The sequence below is a fragment of the Mya arenaria genome, chromosome 2 (genome assembly GCF_026914265.1).
Source record: "Mya arenaria isolate MELC-2E11 chromosome 2, ASM2691426v1".
Classification (NCBI taxonomy): domain Eukaryota; kingdom Metazoa; phylum Mollusca; class Bivalvia; order Myida; family Myidae; genus Mya; species Mya arenaria.
In genome coordinates this window covers 68552172-68573079 of record NC_069123.1, presented here as the reverse complement: position 1 = coordinate 68573079, position 20908 = coordinate 68552172, and the positions used below count along the sequence as shown (strand labels likewise).

At 35.8% G+C, this 20908-nt stretch overlaps 2 protein-coding genes across 2 annotated transcripts; one reads left to right on the top strand and one right to left on the bottom strand.

Moving 5' to 3' along the window:
* The first annotated feature begins 91 nt into the window (after positions 1–91).
* On the top strand, positions 92–9839 carry LOC128244957 (dnaJ homolog subfamily C member 12-like). The gene is made up of 5 exons (XM_052963129.1): positions 92–230; positions 5219–5297; positions 5395–5534; positions 6191–6347; positions 6766–9839. Exons 1-5 carry the CDS (start codon positions 141–143, stop codon positions 6855–6857), a joined length of 558 nt encoding a protein of 185 aa, XP_052819089.1. The 5' UTR covers positions 92–140; the 3' UTR covers positions 6858–9839.
* Positions 9840–10545: 706 nt separating this feature from the next.
* LOC128245213 (dynein axonemal assembly factor 5-like) lies at positions 10546–19762 on the bottom strand. Its single transcript, XM_052963421.1, has 11 exons — positions 19113–19762; positions 15754–15996; positions 15393–15479; positions 14618–14850; positions 14109–14318; positions 13695–13838; positions 12977–13145; positions 12560–12710; positions 11947–12094; positions 11446–11794; positions 10546–11224 (listed from the first exon to the last, which is right to left on the bottom strand). Exons 1-11 carry the CDS (start codon positions 19741–19743, stop codon positions 11088–11090), a joined length of 2502 nt encoding a protein of 833 aa, XP_052819381.1. The 5' UTR covers positions 19744–19762; the 3' UTR covers positions 10546–11087.
* Positions 19763–20908: the final 1146 nt, after the last annotated feature.

Below are 20908 nucleotides of genomic sequence, written 5' to 3'. Positions count from 1 at the left end.
TTTCAAAATGCAATTGTTTTAATTATTTTTTAAATTTAATTTTAGTTATCCATCAAACAAAAAATTATAACACTTGATCCCTGTGGGTTTTTCCAACAAAAACATTAAAATTAAATTTAGATCATCCAGCTGTCAAAGTCATGAATGAAGCTTTGGAAGACATACTCAACTTTAAAAAGGACGATGCAGAGGATTATTATTCTGTCTTAGGATGTGATGAATTGTCTTCTGTAAGAAAACATTCAAGACACGCCATTTGATCTAGTTCTGGCTTCCATAACTTTAATGTTGATATTTATTTTTTTGATGTTTACAACAGATTAAGAACACATCCAAAAATGTCATATATAACGTGTTCGCTGAAGTTCTTTAGCTACATTTGATCTTGCCTTGAGACACTCATTGATGATAATTGATATTGAAGGGGAGCATCTTGGCACACAATTCAGAACTAGAAATGCATACACTTTCGTAACACATGTAATTTGATTAAGTCCAAACTCCTAGTCCACCTAAATGGCCGTCAATGAGGCTTTTGACGATTTTTAGATTATGGCAGACTCGTGACAGGGATACAATGAAATGTCAAAGTAATAAAAAAAAGTATCCCTGATCGCTCATTGTTGTAGCTACTCAAACTCCCAAATCTCCTGGAACTGTAATGTACATAAACCATTGAAATACCTTTTCACACAGATGCATTGGGTATTTATATTAGATTCTAAATATCTTGATGAATGAAAGTTGTTAAAAACAAAACCTATATGTTCATTTCAACTGCTGGCATTTTCACTGTTTACATGTAGTGCAGAGCATGTGACAATTGCAGTTTCATTGCTTTACACATTTTACAGTTTTAAGAAATTTGGGAATCCATCAAATTGCAGGTTTGTTTGGTTATGCATTTTAGTTCTTCTTCTTCTTCTTCTTCTTCTTCTTCTTCTTCTTCTTCTTCTTCTTCTTCTTCTTCTTCTTCTTCCATATACTGAGCTTGGCTCTTCAAAGTGCGTAAGTAGCTCAATGAGACTAGGCGTGGTGGTGGCGCACAGTGTCTCAAATGTTAAAATTCGCACAGTGTCTTAAGTGTTAAAATTTGTAAAACTATATACAGTGTCATGTCTTGTGAAGAAGTCTCAGGTTACTCTGCTAAGAGCAACCTGAATGCATCTATGGTGGGCGCAGATACTGTGGTAGCAGGTAAGAGGTTCCATTCATGCACTGTCCGTAAGAAGAAGGAGTTTGCCAGTACCTGGTCTGTTACTCGCTCCTGGAATAGCCGGTGTTGGCCCTTGGTTCGCCACTTTTGAGGTACCTGTCTGCGTTGATGTCTACAAGGTTGTTGCGGATCTTGTACATCATGGACAACCGGCTGTGTTTTCAACGCTGTTCGAAGGACTCCCAGTTAAGGTCTTTTATCATGTCGGAGATGCATCCTGGGGTCTTTGTTGAATAGTTGTTGAAGACAAAGTGGGCTGCTCTACGCTGGACCTGCTCAATGGATTTGATGTGGTTTTGCTGGTGTGGGTCCCAGATGGTTGCTGCATTTTCAAGTGAGGGGCGGACCATGGCCTTGTATGAAGCTTCCTTGACAGGTGGCGTGCATTCCCTCAGGTTTCTGCGTAGGAATCCCAGTGTACCGTTGGCCTTGCTAGTGATGTTGACTATGTGCTTCTCCCAGGTGAGGCTTTCAGTGATGGTGACTCCAAGGTAATTGCTGGCGTCATCTACTTCAAGTGTGTGGCCATGGAGACTGTATTTGGTGTCGACAACGAGGGGCGATTCTGATGACAGTACACTTAGTGGGGTTGAAGCTCATTTGCCACTATTCTTCCCACTTTTCCAGTGTTGGAGGTCTTCCTGTAGGAGTTGTACATCATGGTCGTTCTCGATCACCTTGAAGACCGCACTGTCAACAGCAAATAACTTAGAGGATGATGATTTGATCACGTCTGGGAGGTCATTAATGAAGGCTAAAAACAACAGAGGACCAAGGACTGACCCTTGCGGAACGCCGCATAGTACCCGGTACGTCTGCTGTTCCTGACTTGGCTCCATCAAGAACAACTTGTTGTTTTCGGTTTCTTAGGAATGACTGTACCCATCTCTTGACGTTTCCCCTAACACCGTAGTGGTCCAACTTGTGCAGTAGGCAGGCATGGGGGACATTGTCAAAGGCTTTGGCAAAGTCCAATAGAATGACATCTACTTGCTTCCCTTTGGCAGTGTTTGAGGCGATTTCTTGGATTGTGGTAAGGAGCTGTGTCTCACAGGAGCGTCGCTTACGGAAACCGTGCTGGTTGTGCTCGTCGAAGTGCTGCATGACATTGCTGTGCACTATGTGCTCCAAGAGTTTGCACGTTATGGACGTCAAGGACACTGGTCTATAGTTAGATGCTTGGTGTCGGTCGCCCTTCTTGAAAAGTGGGACTACCGAGGCATCCCGCCAGTCTTGAGGTACTTCACCTAGGTTGAGCGAAAGCTGGAACAGCTTTGCTAAGGCAGGGGCTAATTCTGTAGCAGCTGCTTTCAGGATGATGGCTGGAAGCTCATCAGGACCAGTGGCTTTCTTGGTCTTGAGGTTCATCAGCAGCTTGTGTACACCCTTCCAGTCAACTGAAATGTTGGGCATAGATGGTATGCCCCTTTGTCCCATGTATGGAAAGTTGGTGGTATTTTCGCGATGAATGCGGAGACAAACTGATCGTTAAGAATGTTAGCTCTGGCTGCATTGCCGCTCTGGAGGAAACCATCCTTGTTCTTCAAAGGTGCAACACCAGTACTTTCCTGTCCCATGCTTTTGACGAAGGCCCAAAACTTTTTGGAGTTGTCCTTGAAGTCGTTACTGACTGTGTCCACAAGGAATTTGTTATTGGCCTTGCGTATCTGGTATTGCACTTCTTTCTGCAATCTCTTGTACCTATCTTAGTCCCGTTTCTGGTTTGATCTTCTCGCTTTTTTATATGCTCTCTGTTTTTTTCTAATTGTTCTTTTAATTTCGGTGTTCATCCATGGGTTGGTGTGTCGTGATATTGTCATTTTGGAAGGAACCCGTTTTTCAATGGTTGTATGGTGTTCTTTAATCTTGCCCAGGAATCTTCAATGGAGGAATCGTTCATGTTTATTATGTTTGATAGGTCTGATAAATCGTCCTTAATGCCTTGGAGGTCAGCTTTCTTCCATAAAAAGACCTTCCTTCTTGGTGGTTTGGGATGACTAGCACTGATGGAAGTATCAAATAGAACAATATCGTGGTCACTGTTGCCAATGGAGGGCATGGGTTTGCATCGTTGTTTGAAGCTGGGGGTGTGTTGTGAGTATGATATCCAAGGTGTTATGTTTTCTCATGGGAAAGTCTACAATTTGCTCCAAGTTGTTGTCTGATATCATATCAAGGAATGATTGATTGAACCTAGAAGGGTACTGCTTTCCAGCTATGGATAGGTTTTTCCAATCGATGTCTGGGAGGTTGAAATCTCCAGCTATTATGAGTATATTCCTCTTTGCTAGTTTTCGTAGAGTAAGAAAATCTTCTTTGACAGATAAAAGGTAATCTTCTTCTACTTTGTTTGGTTGTCTGTAGAACGCCGCAATTGTGATATTCTTCTTGTCTGCGATGAACCAGGCACTGATCAACTCGTTGTGTTGGCTTGTAGTGATGTTACCAAGCTGGAGGTGTTTCTTGGACATAATGAGAATGCCGCCATGTGGGCCTTTTGGTCGGTCTCGACGGAAGATGTCATACTCCAGCTGGACGGGTAGTAATTCTGGTGACCTGATGTCAGGATCAAGCCATGATTCAGTGTAAATGATGATATCTGGAGCTGTGTCATCTATAATGGCTTCCAGCAGTTTTCCTTTCTGACGAATGCTTTGACAGTTGATATTTAAGATTCTAAGGTTCTTTAACTTTCCTGTTTTGTTTCTATTCGCATTGATGATAGTTTTAGGTTTAGGTTATAAATTTGTCAGGGTGCATAACATACAATTTTAAGTTTTGAAGAAGTGGGGTATATTGCTTTGCACTTGTCGCTCCGTCGGTCAGTCAGTAGGCCAGACCTTGTCCGACTGATAACTAGAGAACTCTTGGGCCTAAGGTTCTCAAACATGGTAGGAAACATGACCTTGGATACAAAAAAGCTTTTTAAATTGATAACTAGAGTGTGCTTAATTCTACAGTGCTTAAACTTAGTGTGAAAGTTGATCATGACCAGCAGATGACCCCTGTATATTTAAGGTGAGTAGGTCAAAGATCACAGTCATGGGGACTTAAACACAAACAAATTGATTTTATTTTGTCGGATTAATAACTAGAGTTACAGTCCTCAAACTTGGTATGAGGGTTGGTCATGATCCCTGTAGAATTTGAGGTTAGTAGGTCAAAGGTCATGGTCACAGTAACCTTGAACACAAAAAGCTTGCCGTAATTGATAGTGCTTGACCCTACATTCCTCAAACTTGTAGCAATATTGATCATTACACTTTACCCCACAGACTTTAAATGCAAAATTACTAAGTGGTTGCCATTAGGGTGGAATAGTTGTTTTACAAACAACTCTTGTGCTCTTAAAATGGCTGACTAGGCCCAATACGGGGTGTTTGTCACATGGATAATAATAATAATAATAATAATTAATAATAATAATAATAATAATAATAATTGAATCATATTATGTACTGGGACTGAGAGTAAAACATTTATTATACAGCCCCTTTGGATTTTTTATACCCCCGAACTCGTATTAAAATCACTGTTTTTTGTGTTTGTCTGGGCTGTTGCTTTATCATGCATGGTGCAATTTAACCTGGCACATAATATGTATAAGGCACACAAAACAACCTGTTGTGTGTAACGCCCATATCCCTACCACAGACGTCAATGTAACACATCTTAGGTAAATCATTATAAAATGCTGCAAATTTGCACATCTAGCATAGGTGGTTGTGTCAAGGCTGTTTCTACTCCCCCCCCCCACACACACGCACATTCACTTGAAGTCAACAATCATTGGGTCCTGCATACATGCTTATAGCTAATGCTAGTTTTTCCTGAATATAGGCATATTCCATTGATCTTTCAGGCACTTCAGGGGTAGTTGGCACTTACAGTGACAGCTCTTGTTTAATTACTATCATTTTCAAGAACTTTTGTGGGCAGAAATCAATAGTTAAAATGTCCTTTTGTTATTTTTATGTAACAAACAATTGTTCACTCTTCCAGAAGGAGCAGATTGTTGCGGAATATAAAGCAAGAGTGCTGAGCTGCCATCCTGACAAACACCCTGGGAATGCAGAGAAAGGTATGTAATGCTCTCCTAATGATCAAACAGCAATCTCTGTTTTCAGATTGAACATTATATTGTCTAACTCCCTTTGCATTGGCTGAACCTTTTACAGCTGCAGAGTTTGAGAGAATACAGACCGCAAAGGAGATACTGACGGATGATGAGCGCCGGCAGAACTATGACAAGTGGAAACACTCCGGCATCTCAGTCACCTTCAGCAATTGGTGTGGCATGAGAGACGCAGTACACACGGTAAATAAACTTACATTTAGAGCTTGTTTGTAATACAAATGATTTTTGTATTCTACGAAATGCTGATAAAATAATAATCATTTTTAAGACAGTAGATTCAGTCTCGCCTGTTATTATATTTGTGTTAAACATTTCTGCAAAACAATGTCTAGGAAATTGGAAATGATGTAAAAAATTAAATCAATCATTGTCCAGTACCAACTATAGGCTGTTACACCACAATTCATTTAACAATGAATAAACAGAGACTTACTAAATACTGTCTGTTAAATTAATTAATATTCAATTTAAACATGGTACAATCCGGCGCAGTGGAGCAACCACTATGCATATTGATAAACAATAAACAGCTTAGTTTTAGAAATTATATTGTCTACTCGTCCACTCTGTTTAGTTTAATAAATGTATGGTAGATATGAAAAATAATGTGATCCTATTTGAGAAATTATAATTTAAATAATGATAGTAGTTTCTTTACTATTGTATCAGCTAAAAGTTTCTTTACTATTGTATCAGCTAAATAAACTGTAAGTGCTTAAGTTCATCATAACATAAAAGATATTCTTTCCAGGAAACAATTAATAGTCAACACTGACATTTAGGACAAACAACCTTTATACAAGTCATGTGATTATATGATTATAACCCTTCATCAGTCTATGCACTGGGCCAGCCCAAAGAAGGAGACAATGTTGGAGGGAACCGAATCCCAGCAGCAACAACAACAACAACAGCAGCAGGAGGGACAGGGTACCAACATTATACAAGTGGACGAGAACCAGGAACCAGCACACCCTGATTTTCTTGGAGCAGGTGAGTGTCAGCATTGTACCTTTGTGTGTTTTCTTAACTCTTCATCGCTTCTGCTGCTTGTCCCATGGGTAACATGTGATGTGTTTTCATACTATTTGAATGTAGGAATGCACAATTGCAAAACCTTATTATCTTGTTATACTTCTATTCATGTTTTTACAATAATTATTAATTTAACACATTTAAAAATCAGTTATATATCCCACTGTATTTCCACAACAGATTGTATAATGCAGTGTGGAGAAAACATATTGATGGTCTGATGATAGATTGGCAATGATGCTTTCATTAACCTAAGATCCTGTTCACATTTGATTGAGGTTCACTTCCCTGAAAGTCTCCATTCTATTTGTATGATACATATAACAGTGTTACAGGTTCATTTAATGTGCCTAATTGTTTCCTTCACATACTTCAGCCAAGTTGGATGAAGCCAAGAGAGCAGATTTTGGGTGGAAGAGAGAGCCAGCGTCTGACGTGTTAAGGAGGTTCAGGAATTATGAGATATAATCTCCAGTTACAAGATCGGCATTTAGAAATTGCCAAAAAGACATTTTACAGAACTCTTGTAGTGGCCAATGTTTCCAATTTAAGCAAAAATATACATGAGTATCATTTTGAAATAGTTTCAAATAAAACTTTGTACTGTATTTGAAATACTTTTAAAATTTTAGAAGCCAATGGTGATTTTGTCTACTGGTAGTGCCAACATTGAACTATATTGTAACAGAAGAACATTTGCTTGCATGTAGTTAAACTGTTGTAAAAGTTAACAAGTATTGTTATTATAAATCATTGTTTTTGTGTGTATGGAATTTGAGAGATCGGTTTCTTGCATACCAGATAGGAATTTCTGTTGTTTCTACCAGTGCCAGATGATTTGATCTTTAACATCCCCATATAAGTTGAGTCGCGCAAAAAATACACATAACATAATCATTTAATCATTTTGGTTGGCTTTTTAAAATATAATAGCAGATTATAAAATAAAAATTGTTTACACCCGGAGTAGGCAAGCAATACTAGTTATTACAGCATGTTGTTCTGTTCTTAATTAAGGGATTAAACATTCTGACCTACCAACAAAAGTGTGGAAGGGAACAGGCAAAGACTTTTTAAGGATGGCCTTATTTAAAAGTTATGATCATTTTTAGGTTTTTATACCCAGGTATTTGTTTTATATATTTATATACATGTATTTGAAGACATGACTATTAAATACTGAATATAATTTTACTTAAATTGTACTTATTTAGTATTAAGATAATGTTTGTTAAGTTTTGTTGATATTGTTATATATTTTGCATACATTCCATTTTTTCTAGTCATTTATTTAAAGGTTGGCATTTAAATTTTAGTGATTTAACCTTTTTATGTATATTATGCAAAAAGTATTTTTCTATCTCAAAATATCTTATTCTCATTCCGGCATGTACTTTAGACAAAATTTTATTCTACAGTGAATCTAAACTTGATACTTCTGGTAATAGTAAACCAGATACTAATCTAGGAAGAAGAGCCTTTAAAACTTTTTAACAGGTCTTAATTTTGATAGAATTGTGATTTAAAAGTTTGTCGACATTCAGATGTTTGGGTTACTGGTTATCTCCTGTCTTGAGTGAAATTGCATGTCGTAACATGGTGTTGTTTATCTTTGTATAATTAGTACCATTATTTCTCATTTTGAAAAAATACTAATGTTTTTTTTTTCTATTTTACTATCTTTGAATACTTGGTGTTAAATTTGAACTGTGAAAAGCATACATTTTTTTTTGTAAAATCTGTGATAAATCAATCCTGCCATACTTTTACTGTCCAATCAGTTTCTATTGACAAAGAGATTCAGAGGCATTATTTATTCCTCTTATCAAATGAATGATCTGATTTTGGTAATCTTTTTAACTTACATTTCTCTCTGTCAAGTGATAAGATCATATACATGTATTAGATTTAGTCAGTTGGATACCGACCTAGTAAGAGCTTGGTTTTCTTCAAAATTTTATAAAATCAATTCAGCTTTTTATCCTCTGCCAAACCAAAGGTTTCGTGATGCCTGATGGGGATATTGTTTTGGCTTTGTCTGTCCTTTTTCTTTCTTTTCGAAACCATATCTTGGTTGTGATAGGTAAGATAACGTTCTTCTTGATGAAATCTCCACTGCTTGTGAAAGTGGGTCACATTGGGTCAAAAACTAGGTCACTGTAGGTCAAATGTTATAAAACCATTGGAGAAATTATATTTGGTCCAATATTCATGAAACTTATTCATTGAAACCATATCTTGGTTGGGATTGGTTAGATTATGTTCAAACTTGGTCAAAATATTCCCCTTGATCAAGTCCCAATCCCTTGTTTAAATAAATCACATGGGGTCAAAAACAAGGTCAAATCTCAGAAAATTCTCTTAAACACACAAGAGGTGTTGTATTTGGTCTACTATTCTTCAAAGTTAATCAAATGTTTGGCCTTGATGAACTCTCAGATAAATTTATAACTGGGATACCGGGACATGTGATAAAAAAAATTAGGTCTCTAGGTCAAATATTGGTATTGATAAGTCAAACTTTTTCAAACGGTGGGCAGATTGTTCTCCTAGATGTAATATTGACAGATTTTTAAAACAGGTCACATTGGATCAAAAGCTAGGTCAAAAAGTAAAATCTTCGAGAAAACATTGGAAGAAACAGAGGTTATATATCAGCTCCAATCTTCATAAAACTTAAGCATAATATTTGCTTAATGTCCAATGACTTCTTGAAATAGATTGAAACTAGGTCACATGGGGTCAAATCTTAGAAAAACCTTTGGAACAATCTTGAGGTTATATTATTGCAATAGTTCTTGTAAAACCTTCATGAAACTTAAATGAAATATTTCATTAGTCTGAAACTGTGGAACGTGGGGTCAAAAACTAGGGTACTAGGTCAAAACTAAATGCTACACTATAAAGATATTCTTATTTCAAACAGTTGCAAACAAACTCAAATCTCATATCCAACATTCGTAAGAGTCCATCACTTGCAGCGATATTGCATGATATTGTTGGAATATTCCATTAACACATGATTTCCATTCCATCTTCTTTGCCTACGGTAATCAATCAGTGTATATCAATTAAAAAAAAAATGCTTGTTCCAATTAACAGACAGCAACAGATTCTCATTTGAACAGTATTGTAGTGGGTTTTTAAAAAAATAAGATTACACCTTTTTGAGGCAAAATGAGGCAATTTCTTCCAATGTTCAAATATTGATCAATCTTATTATGAAGTCTTCCTGACAAATACATGCAAAATTTAAATTTTCTTACTGTATAAAATATGTGCCCCTTCAAAGATACTGCGGTGTTTCTAGTAGAGAACATTAGGAAATAAGCAAACCTGTTGTTTTTTTAAATAAAAAAGTTTTTTTTATTTTGTTTTGTTTTTTAGGGATTGTTCAAGATAAAGATGTACATTTATGCTTCAATGTCTATAATAAATATACCAAAGCCATTTCCCTTTGTTCCAGTATTATCATAAACACTGTATAATAGTGTTCCGTGATTGTTGAAAGTTGAACACTTCAACTTTCTCCGTAAGTGAATAGAGGTCAACACCAGTTTGCTGCATGAATTTTGTAAATAACAATCCTTGTTTAAATATCTAAATTGCAACAATGTAAGACAATTTTTTTTGCAAGAGACAACCGAAATGTTCTCCCAAGTTTTAATTGTCCTCTTGACCACCCTGCTTGCACTGACGCACCTGGCAAGCTGGGCAGTTAATATTGCTGCAGCATGGTTTTCAGAGGTTTGTGAAACACCACATGCACCATGTGTTGGTTGCTGTTTCTTTCTTTGAAATTGTTCTAGTAGGCTCATAACATTGATTCTCAGATAGTTTTTTTGCACGTGCCATTTAAACTTGTGTGTTGTACATGTACCTGGGTGACGTAGGTCAAAAATGTTGCACACATGCACATTCAAGCAATGTTTCCTAACACCTTATAGACAAACTAGTAATGCTAATTTGTTCCATGAATATTGACAGAACATACATTAGCTCCTCTTGCATTAATTTGATTATAATGTATAGTTTGTGCCAATGTTGAAACCCATGATTAACTCATCTCGTTACTCTCCATTCATTCAATTTATTTTTTAAAGTTTATTTAGTAATAAGTAAACCAAAAATGCAACTTTCAGATCTATCAATTTATTCATTTAAGGCAATAATAAGTATCAAGCTTGGCAGTGTTTAAAACGATGTATGAACATGTATGTAAGGAATTCAAAATGCAAACATTCTTGTAGACATTTATACATCAATCACTACTGTGCATGTACCATTATCTGATCACACACTTTGATATTTTCTTCACCTTGATACAAAAACCATTTGATTTATATGCATGCAGACTCACAGTAGATAAGTCTTGAACTTACATACCGATTTGTTTCATTTCTACGCACATTTTCTATATGGTTAGCAATAGAATTTTCAAAGATCATACTCCATGTACACCCGTGTATTAATGAAGATATTGATGAAATGTTCATGTGATCAATAAACATAAATCATCAATTGAATGAAGCAATAATATACCGCAAAACTTTAGTCTGACACATGATCATCTAATGGGATATAGTATTAATACAGTAAAAATCTTATAAATACTCATAATTTCACACACTAAAATAGAGTTAATAAGCAATTGAACACAAATCACACTGAAGTAATCGCAGGCTCCTCGTTGTGTTGCTAGGGGTCAGTTTTGAGAGACTTGAGGTGTTGTATGAGCTGCTCACAGTATCTGTCAGAGCGGTGTTTATGCCGACTGCCCTCAACCTCCTGTAGCATTAGGGCCGGAAGCAGGCTTCCTGCCTTTTTTAAGACACCTGAAGGAATCAATACAAATAGTAACTAAATGTGTCAAATTAAAAAAAATCTAAATACCGTAGGTACTTTGTTTATATATGCCTGATCAGAATTTATGTTGCCTTAAACAGCTTTTCGCCTAAAAAAACATGTTATTAAAGGACAAAAAAATAATCAAAGTTTTGTGACAAATTCATGGAGCAAAATAAAAGCATGAAAATAACAACGTAATCTATTTTACCTAGTACCGCTTCCTGTATTTTCTCATCAGGGTCGTCCAGATGGACAAGCAAGCCTTTATACATGGCCTCCAGGTGTGCCCGATACAGCTGCACATCGTACGCCTGCTCAAAGCAGTGCAGGTATGCCTGGAAGGTGCGTGCCACCATCAGCCGTATCTCATCACTGCTGTCATCCAGACGCTTCAGCAGCTCCACGTACATGTTATGTAGCCTGTCTTGGTTGATCTTTGGCCCTGCCAGGTCAAATGTGCGAGTCATCACCCGACAAGCAACCAGACGAGTACCCTTGTTATCGTCATCCATACAAGCCAACATCTGTGTGACAAAGTTGTCCAACACCGGTTCCAGCTAAAATGTATTTTTGTGTTTGTACAATATGCAATGTACCGTTTTTTTTTCACAATTCATTTTTCATTAGATAATAATTCAAACTGTGTCATTAAAGTGAAAAAATAAAAAATTGGTGGATTTTTTCTTTATCATTTTGAAATAGACCATACCTTGTCAAGAGAGAGAGCCCCACTCTGAAGAAGGGCCCAGGCACATGAGACAGCAGTTGTTCTGATGGCAGCAGCCACCCGTCCAGCCTTCCACACACAGTTGGGCAGGATCATGTCTCGCAGCACAATCTCTGCAAACTCTCCAAACCTGCAGTGATATTTAAGCAATAAGGTACCCCTTTCAAGCAGTTTTCACTGGCAAAAAATCTCCAGTTTACCAGAAAAAAGATAACTTGAAAAGGCTAAATTATAACTGAATTTATCCGGGCTTTATCTGGTATACTAGAATTGCTGCAATGTGATGAAATCAGGTTTGAATTTGAGCAATTAGCAAAATTCAGACAAAATAAAAGTTTTTGATGTCTAAATACCATCAGCAATTCTGATATTAACCTTGCTCATACCCACCCCAAATGCAGCCCGAAGGTGTGTCTCCAGATCTGCTTACTACTAGAGGATGAACCCTTCCTGATTTATGTTTAAAACTTATTCCTTAGTCAATAGTGGAGTAAAATGACATTCTTTTGTAACTTGATCTTAATTTGCCCAAGGTTGGGACTTATCATACTATCTTGGCAAGTGAAAAGGAGATTTGCAAGAAAGGTGATTGAACCTGTTTCCCGAGTTGATGGTGTCACTGCTGTTCATGACAAGGTGTGAGAGTAGGGAAAAGCACTTGAGTCGGACCTCGGGCTCCTTGTCCGGATGGAAGTTGGCCGCTAGGATGGGCACCACTTCATCCAGCAGCTCACCTACAACTGGACCTGGAAAAATGATTACAACATTGTCTTATATACAGCCATCGGGCCAACTTGGAGCTTAGCAAAAAAAATACTTTTATTAATGGCATCATAATTACTGGAGGTTTTTATATAAAATTTTAACAATCATCCTTGTCTGTTTACAATTATCTGTTTTCATTAATAAATTGTTAAAAGTGTTTTCAACAAACATGTCGTAATGTTAATATCAAAACATTAACAAATAAAATTCCTAGTAATCATATATTGAGACAGAACAAAATGCGCACCAGCTTCCAAAATGACAACATCAAACACCAGTCTTTCAGCACTGTGCGTTGTCCATATTTGATAAGTATCCTCGAAACTGGCCAGCAGGGGTTTGGTATGAACCCGGTACAGCTCCCTTCGGTCTGTGAGGCCCTCATGGTCAGCCAGACAGCCTATCAGCTCGTGAGCCTGAGATTACAAATATGAAAATCAAATATTTTTTGAACACAGTGAAAAAAGTTTAAGTGATAAAGCTGTCAACATTCTGTAACTACTTTTATGAAAATAAAAAACACTTGGCACTTTTTTTTTCTTTTGTCATGCTATACTTAACATCTCAACTTACAGTGAAACATTGATTGCACCAAAACCAGTTTGATACAAAACCAAGCCATGGTTCTAATAATAATAATAATAATAATAATAATATCTTTATTTTAAGAAGGTGACATATTAAGATCATGTACAAAACTACAGAATCTTATTTTCGATATGGCCCTCTGAAACAGAATGAAAATATGGCAAATAATCATAAGACAAACATGAAGACGATGCTAACAACGATGACGATGATGATGATGATTATAAGTATGCTGTTGATGCTGACGATAATGATGCATATGATGACATGATGATGATGTTGAATCAATATTAGACAGATACTCTTTCTTCACTAAATAAAAAAAAAGGTCAAACCATTCACTCACCAACACATTATTCCTGTGTTTGTCAGCCTACCTTGTCTCGTATGAGGTCACCCTGCTGAAGAGCGAGGACGGTGTGGAGCAGGTTAAACACAGTCTGACCACATTCCTGTACACCTGTACCCAACACTGACATAACCCCCTCAACACACAACAATAGCTGCTGTTGAACTGCAACCTACAATATACAATGATTCACTTTAATACAAACTCGGTGTTATTTTGCTTATGTTATATTTCAGATATACAAGTTTTGTAGAACTTCAAACATTCAATTATTTCAAATAAATCAAACTTTTAATATGTACAAAATAAGAATTTGAGATTGTAACACGATTGATACAGGTTTAATAAAGCAAAAATGAGGTAATAGCATATTATATATTTTTTTATATGTACCCGTTAATCATCAAGTTTTAAATATTTAAAGCTGTTAGTTCAAACTCACCTGAATACTCTGGCAGACCTCTGGGTTGTAGAGTGTATCCAGTATGTTGGGTAGATGGGGCTGGAGGCGTGCCTGCTGCGTGCCCCGTATCACCGCCCCGAGCACCATGATGCTGGGGTAAGACTGGCTCGCCCGCACTGTCTTCAGGATCAGTTTGCTCCATATCTCCACCTCCACAAAGTAGCCAATCAGCTCTGCTGCCTTCTGCATCTGTGGGGAGTTAAGCAAATATAGTTATACATGTAACCCATCATTAGAATTGTTTTGTATCTGAAGTATAGAAGTTTTCATTCATTTATAGTACTTAATTGATTAATTTGATCTTACCAAGCTTTAGATGGCATGATGCATGCATATACAGAAATATACAGATATGACAGGACAGTTTGGCTCCAGAACTTTTCATGGTTGCAGGAAAAAAGGTCAATGAAAATCTATCTGAGACTATGATTTTATAATATGCGCTGTTCAGAACACATATTTGTTATATACAATAAAATTAAACTTACATTTTTCACGACCTCCTTTTCATCATCAGCGCAAGCCTTGAACATGCCAGCTGTGATGATCTCCATATGTTGGGTGATATACTCCTCCCCGTTCAGCAAGATATGGTACAGTAGGGCGGAAGATTTCTTCCGCGTGTCTACCACCCAGTCCTGAACATCTCGCATCAATGCTGGCAGAATCTTTGACATGTTTCGAAACATCAAAGTTCTGCAACCAAGATTGGGTCGCTCCACTGAAGAAGTCAATATATTCTTTATTTAAATAAAAGTTTTATTTAAAACTTTTCATAATTTTTCTATTATAAGAATGATAAAACCAAATGATCTATGAAGCAACAAGAAACATATGTATTCAATGCATGTAAAAACAAAAATATGTAAATGTTTTGCACGTTATAAGTTACAGGGTTAAGATGAGCCAATATCGGATATATAGGGCAAAGGAAACCACATCAGATGAGAGTGGAACTTGAGGCTGAATATGATTTCCTGAGCACCGTATTACCCTGGTCACCTACTACCCCCGTAATGTATATATAATGATGAAAAACTGTAAACATAAATCAATTTATGGGAAATGTTTCATTTTTTCATCATCGAAATTGGAAAATAGATGCTATTTAGTACAATATAAAGATTAGTGACCTAATAAGCAAAAATATATCGGGTCACCATGTGACCAGTCCTGGACCAATGGCTTTCATCCTTGAGGCATGACATATATGTTTAAATATATGTATATATCTTCTATAAATTATTACTAAATGTATCTTACCACCAGGGGGATAGTGGGAGTACTCTTGTTTGGGAAAATCCATCTTGTCCTTCAATTCCTCTTCATTCTCATTTGCAAACTTTAATCCTGTCAAAATATAGCACTACCTGTCTTACATACAGCAATAAAAGATAAGGTTTCAGAAACCTAAACATTCAGGATGATTGTATGGCAAAACCACAAAAAACATCTTTTTTTGATGCACTAATATCAGACAATATAGATACAAGACTTAAAACCTTTTTAATTAGCTCTGTCTAAATGCTTGACTATCTGATTTAGAAAAATCATTTATATACTTATGTTATATTGCAATAGTTTTTTTGCTAGTTTTGGTAAAGCAATCAACGTTTTATCTTACCAACATCGTGCCACAGGGAATCAGCAACCTCCCTTATTTCTGGTTGTTCATCAGACAAACTTGTAAGAAGAAGTGGGATGAGCTTGTTCCAGAATGAGTATCTGTCCATTAAGTCCAACATCCAGTTGCCAACGACCTTAGTCACTGCCATGCGTACTGCTGGGTTCAGATCGAACAAGCGTTGAGCTAAGTGTGAAACCACTGTCTCAAGATGCTTGTTGTGACCATACTGTATTGTATCCCCTGAAATTTAATTTAATTAAATAACATATGATATTTAAATCCATTTAGAAACATGCAGTACCAGTGTGTCTTTGTCATATGGATGCCAATGCATGTCCATTTCCATCACTAAACAAATATTTTAGTTAGAGTGGTGGGATTTGCAACTGATTACAATATTCATTTGTAAAATGACTTTTGATGTCTGTATAAACATCACATAATAAGCTTTTTCTTAAGTTTGGTTACAGAGATATGGCTAATGTAAATAAAAATCATTTCTAATGAAATATAAGTATGACTTTCAGCACAATTATGTTTCTATAAACTCTAAGCTATGTGTACATGATGATATCTGTTAAGTCAATTTTCTGCTTTATTGAGTTAGCTGTTTGAGAGCAAACACAAGAATTGTTCCTCAAGTACATAAAGATGCCATGTTTTTCAAGAAATGTTGCCTGGATAACATTATTTGGAGTATACAGTGTATAACCATTCTCAATTACATGCAATAAATAGCATGGCTGTAGTTAAGTTGACTTGCACTTTCTGTTCATATCTCTATCTTTGTACAGCTCTTTTTTAAAAGTCTCAAATTTACAACAATGCTAAAGTCACTTTTGTCTTCATTTTTTTTAACCACCATACAGTAAATGTTCTATTAGATGCACCGCAAAGTCTTTATAAGAACCTTGTCAGCAATATTAAAAACCATTTTTTCTCATACAGCAAACTTCTTAAAATCAATAGAATTGATATACATGTGACTTATAATATTGTTACTTGATATTATAAACATTATATGATATATTTTGCATTTTTGTCTCCATATTTGCAACTTGCATAACTTCATTTAATTCTTAATCCAACACTCTTTCATTTGACTGTTGTCACTATATTTAAGCACCTTTATTGTTCTATGGTTAGGCTATAAGAATAAGGCTTAAATATCTATACAAGCCGGGCCAGTTGTGTCAGTTGTTGGCAACTAAGCATCCAATTTAGTTTTTATAACCATGACTTCTCAGTCCAGGTTGTCATTTAACCTTGGTTACTTCTCATATTTATTCACAGGTATGTTGTTTTACTTTGTTATTTGATTTGTATTAAAACATTCAACCGCTGGAAATTAAATTCCATAAAATACATTCACAGTGTGTGTATACCACGTGATAAATTGCGTCATAAATGCTACGTCGGAAGGCAATATTTTGATTTGAAAAAGGACTTTAAACAAAGATAACTTCACGATTTCTTCACCATTCTAAATGAAACACAGCGCAGTCTACGCTGCTTACGGAGCCCCACCTTCAGTCTTTTACCAGAATTTGATTGTGAGTTTAGTTTCTTAAAACACTTCGACAAACCTTTTCACAATACGGCCGTCTGATGGAGCACTGTCAAAACAATATTTTGGAAACAGGTTTGTCGAAGTGTTTGATGAAACTAATGACCTCATCATATTTCGGAAATAAAACAAATGCGGAGCTCTTTAAGCGGCATAGACTGCCCTTTGTTTCATTTAAAATGGTGTTGTAAAAGAAAAATCTTTGATTTAAGTCTTCTTTTTAAGCAAATTTTTGCCTTCCAACGTAGCATATATGACGTAATTTATCACGTGGTATACACACACTGTGAGGGGAGAGGGGTCCACCCCTGTCACAAGCGGGGTTTTGGGGGGTCTCCCCTCATGAATTTGACTCAATTTCAATCATTTTCCATGATTTCCAGACTTTAAAAAAAATGGGTTGTTTTTTTTTTCTAAAAATTTAGAAGAATTTAAAATTGTGTTTGAATATCAAAATTAAAATTTGTTTTTTTTTGTCTGTGTTAGTATGATTGTTCTTTTCTGGAGTTTTCTTTAGTGCAATGTCACATATTTCTCCTAAAAATCATGTTAAATGAAGAAAAAAACAAAAACAGTTAAACATTTGAAGCAAACAAATAAATAAATAACAAAAACTAACAAATATGTAGGGGACGAATCTTAGTTTGGTACGATCGGGATTGGGTACAAATGTTATATTCAGCCTGGCTGTTATTTAATTGTCTTTGGTAAAATTATGTTTAATATGCTGATGTTTTAGAATAAAATGACAATAACAATCACTGCCCTTGCTTAAAAAATAACTTATAAAACAAAAAACATTTATAAAATAACTCCGAAAATCGTTCTGACAAAATGGCGGTTTTGGCAAATTTTGACATGATCGTAGACATGATTAGGTAAACGCTCCATAAAGCATCAACATATTTTTCTGGGTAACAAAGAAATTTTTATCATAATTTTTTTACAAATAAACTTTCAAAACATTTACTGAAAAAGCGATGCATTTGATTGTGTTAGAGCCACCTTTCTTATGTGACCATCTGCTTCAAATCAACAATCTTTAAAATGGCGAGTCTCGTCTGTACAAAACAAAAGATTTAATTGTGCTTGACAACATTTTTCACCATCCCTTCGCATTCTGTATCGCATGTTATGAATTTTCATCATTGAATGAACGAGTTCTCAATGTCCGCCTCCTGCCGATGTTTCCCTATTTGGCTCTTTCTAATTATTGGATTAGAAGATGACCTATTATGAATACACAGGTCGTCTGCTCACTATACAAATACACAATTAGCTGTCATATGACTTGGTCAAGGCACATGGGAAGATGAAAGGGCAATAAAGCATATTTTAAGCAGTCAATGGGGGCATGGTTACACCTAGCAGGAACACTATTATCATAAGTATTACGTGATTTGTCTCAATTATGACAGCGGATTAAGGGCTGTCGATCTTTCATAATGATTTCAAGAGTAAAAAGGGCACAAACGGGATAATTGGCACTAATAGAGAAAGGGCACTACTCAAAAAGGGGGCAGGGTGGTAAGAAAATGGGCACGGACGCTGCGTCATTGAAAAACGGACTAGCTGGAGCACTTATGTTATTTACTGTTGTTAATTTTAAATGTCCATGACTTTTATTGTGTGTGCATTCCTTACTGATTCTATCTATTGAATCTATCTATCTATCTATCTATCTATCTATAAAAATTCAAGTAAGATAAAGAAAATACTATAGTAATACATTATTGAACATGTATAGTAAAGTAACACTAAACATGTATGCTGAAAAGTAAGATCCTACCTATGGTATAGATGACTGTTGTCCTCACTTTTGAATGTTGATGTGATATAGACATCAAAAGTGGTTTAATGAGAGATTCTGACTGCTGATAAAAGTAGGCTGGAATTGCTTTAGCGACTGTTGTAACACATTGACAACTGACTTTCTTTACTTCTGAATATGGATCAATGAGGGTTTTTTGTAAAATCTTGATAAGGTCATCTAAATAAACTGACAGTTCCTTTCCAGAACGTTCTAGAATTTCGTGCATAAATGTGACCAACTGCAGTCTTATTTCTTCAGAAGGTTCGACAATGTCCTGCTGTCCAAGTCTTTGAACCATAACTGGCATTACATAGGGAAGATATTCTTCAGGATCATTTACCCGACACAAAAAATCACTGATTATTTCTAACGCTAATTCTCTGCATTTTTCTACAGAATCTGAAAATTCCTTCAGGAGAGGTTTTAATATTTCATTCAGTATTGGCTTAGTTTCTTCAGCGGTTAGAATGGGTTTCCTGTTAACGGTATCTTTCCTTATACTTTCTAAGGCTCGACGCCTTGCCATTTTGTTATCTTCCCCTAAACAGTTCAAATGTCGTGCCAATCCTTGGATGACAGCATTGGAATTTTGGTCAGTGGACGCCATACTTGTTGATCGCAACGCCTCGACTTGGGGCCGACTGCGTAAAATAATTCTTCTTGGTTTTTATGTCAAAATATCATCAAAATGTTTACAGTCTACTATTTCGCCGTATTGTACAGGTCAATGTGCAGTAATTCTATTATTTCACAGTCATTGGCTCTAAGTGTCATCGGGTACCGATTCCCAGTGAAATAGCCCCAAGTTATATAGCCCCCATTTTTGTCAATAAGCCCCCAATCACATTTTAAAATTGGTCAAATAGCCCCCCCCCCCAAAAAAAAAACGCCCCCTCTTTTGTTATTATTTTTATATGTATGTAAGCATACTTACGTTATTCCAAAACATTTTTAAACCTTTAATTTTACAAAATGAAGTGCAACCAACATTATTTGTATATTGATAAATTTGACAATTAAACCAAGTAAAAATAACAAACGTTTTAAAAAAATGATCATAAATAATATATCAAATCGCATCAGAATTAAAGGAACAACAAGAAGATATAATTTAACTTTTTTTTTTAATTTTGAAATAATTTACCCACTGTATTCTTCACATATTTATTTCACATCTTTTAAAACACATTTATACTGCATGGTAAAAATATTCGCATTGTAAATGTACAATACAATATACATTAACATAGAAGGAAAATGTATATTATATATCAATAAATAATAATTCAAATTTGAATTTTGACACAACAACCGTTGAAGAAAAAAGGTAAAGATGTGTTATTTAAATTTAATGTGCTATAATGACCAAGTGCAATACCTTTCAAGTAAGTTATTTTAATATACTTTAAAACATTTTAATTTCAACAAATGTTATGTCTTAAAATCAGTTTATAAATGTTTGATTAGCAATTATGTAAATGCGATATATCTCAAAAATATATCAACTTACCTTCAACTATTATTTCAAATAAAAAAAGGAGTGGGGGCTTTTTGACCAAATCGGGGGCGTTTTGACCATTTGTTTTCAAGTGGGGGCTATTTGACCAAAAGTGTGGGGGCTATTTGACCAAAATGGGGGCGTTTTGACTTGGGGGCCATTTGACCAGGTTACCGGGTACCATAATAACTAGCGTTGAATGCCATCTACAGCATAATCTGAATTTCGTCGCTGATTGGTACAAAATACAAACAAAACATGTCGTAACATTAAA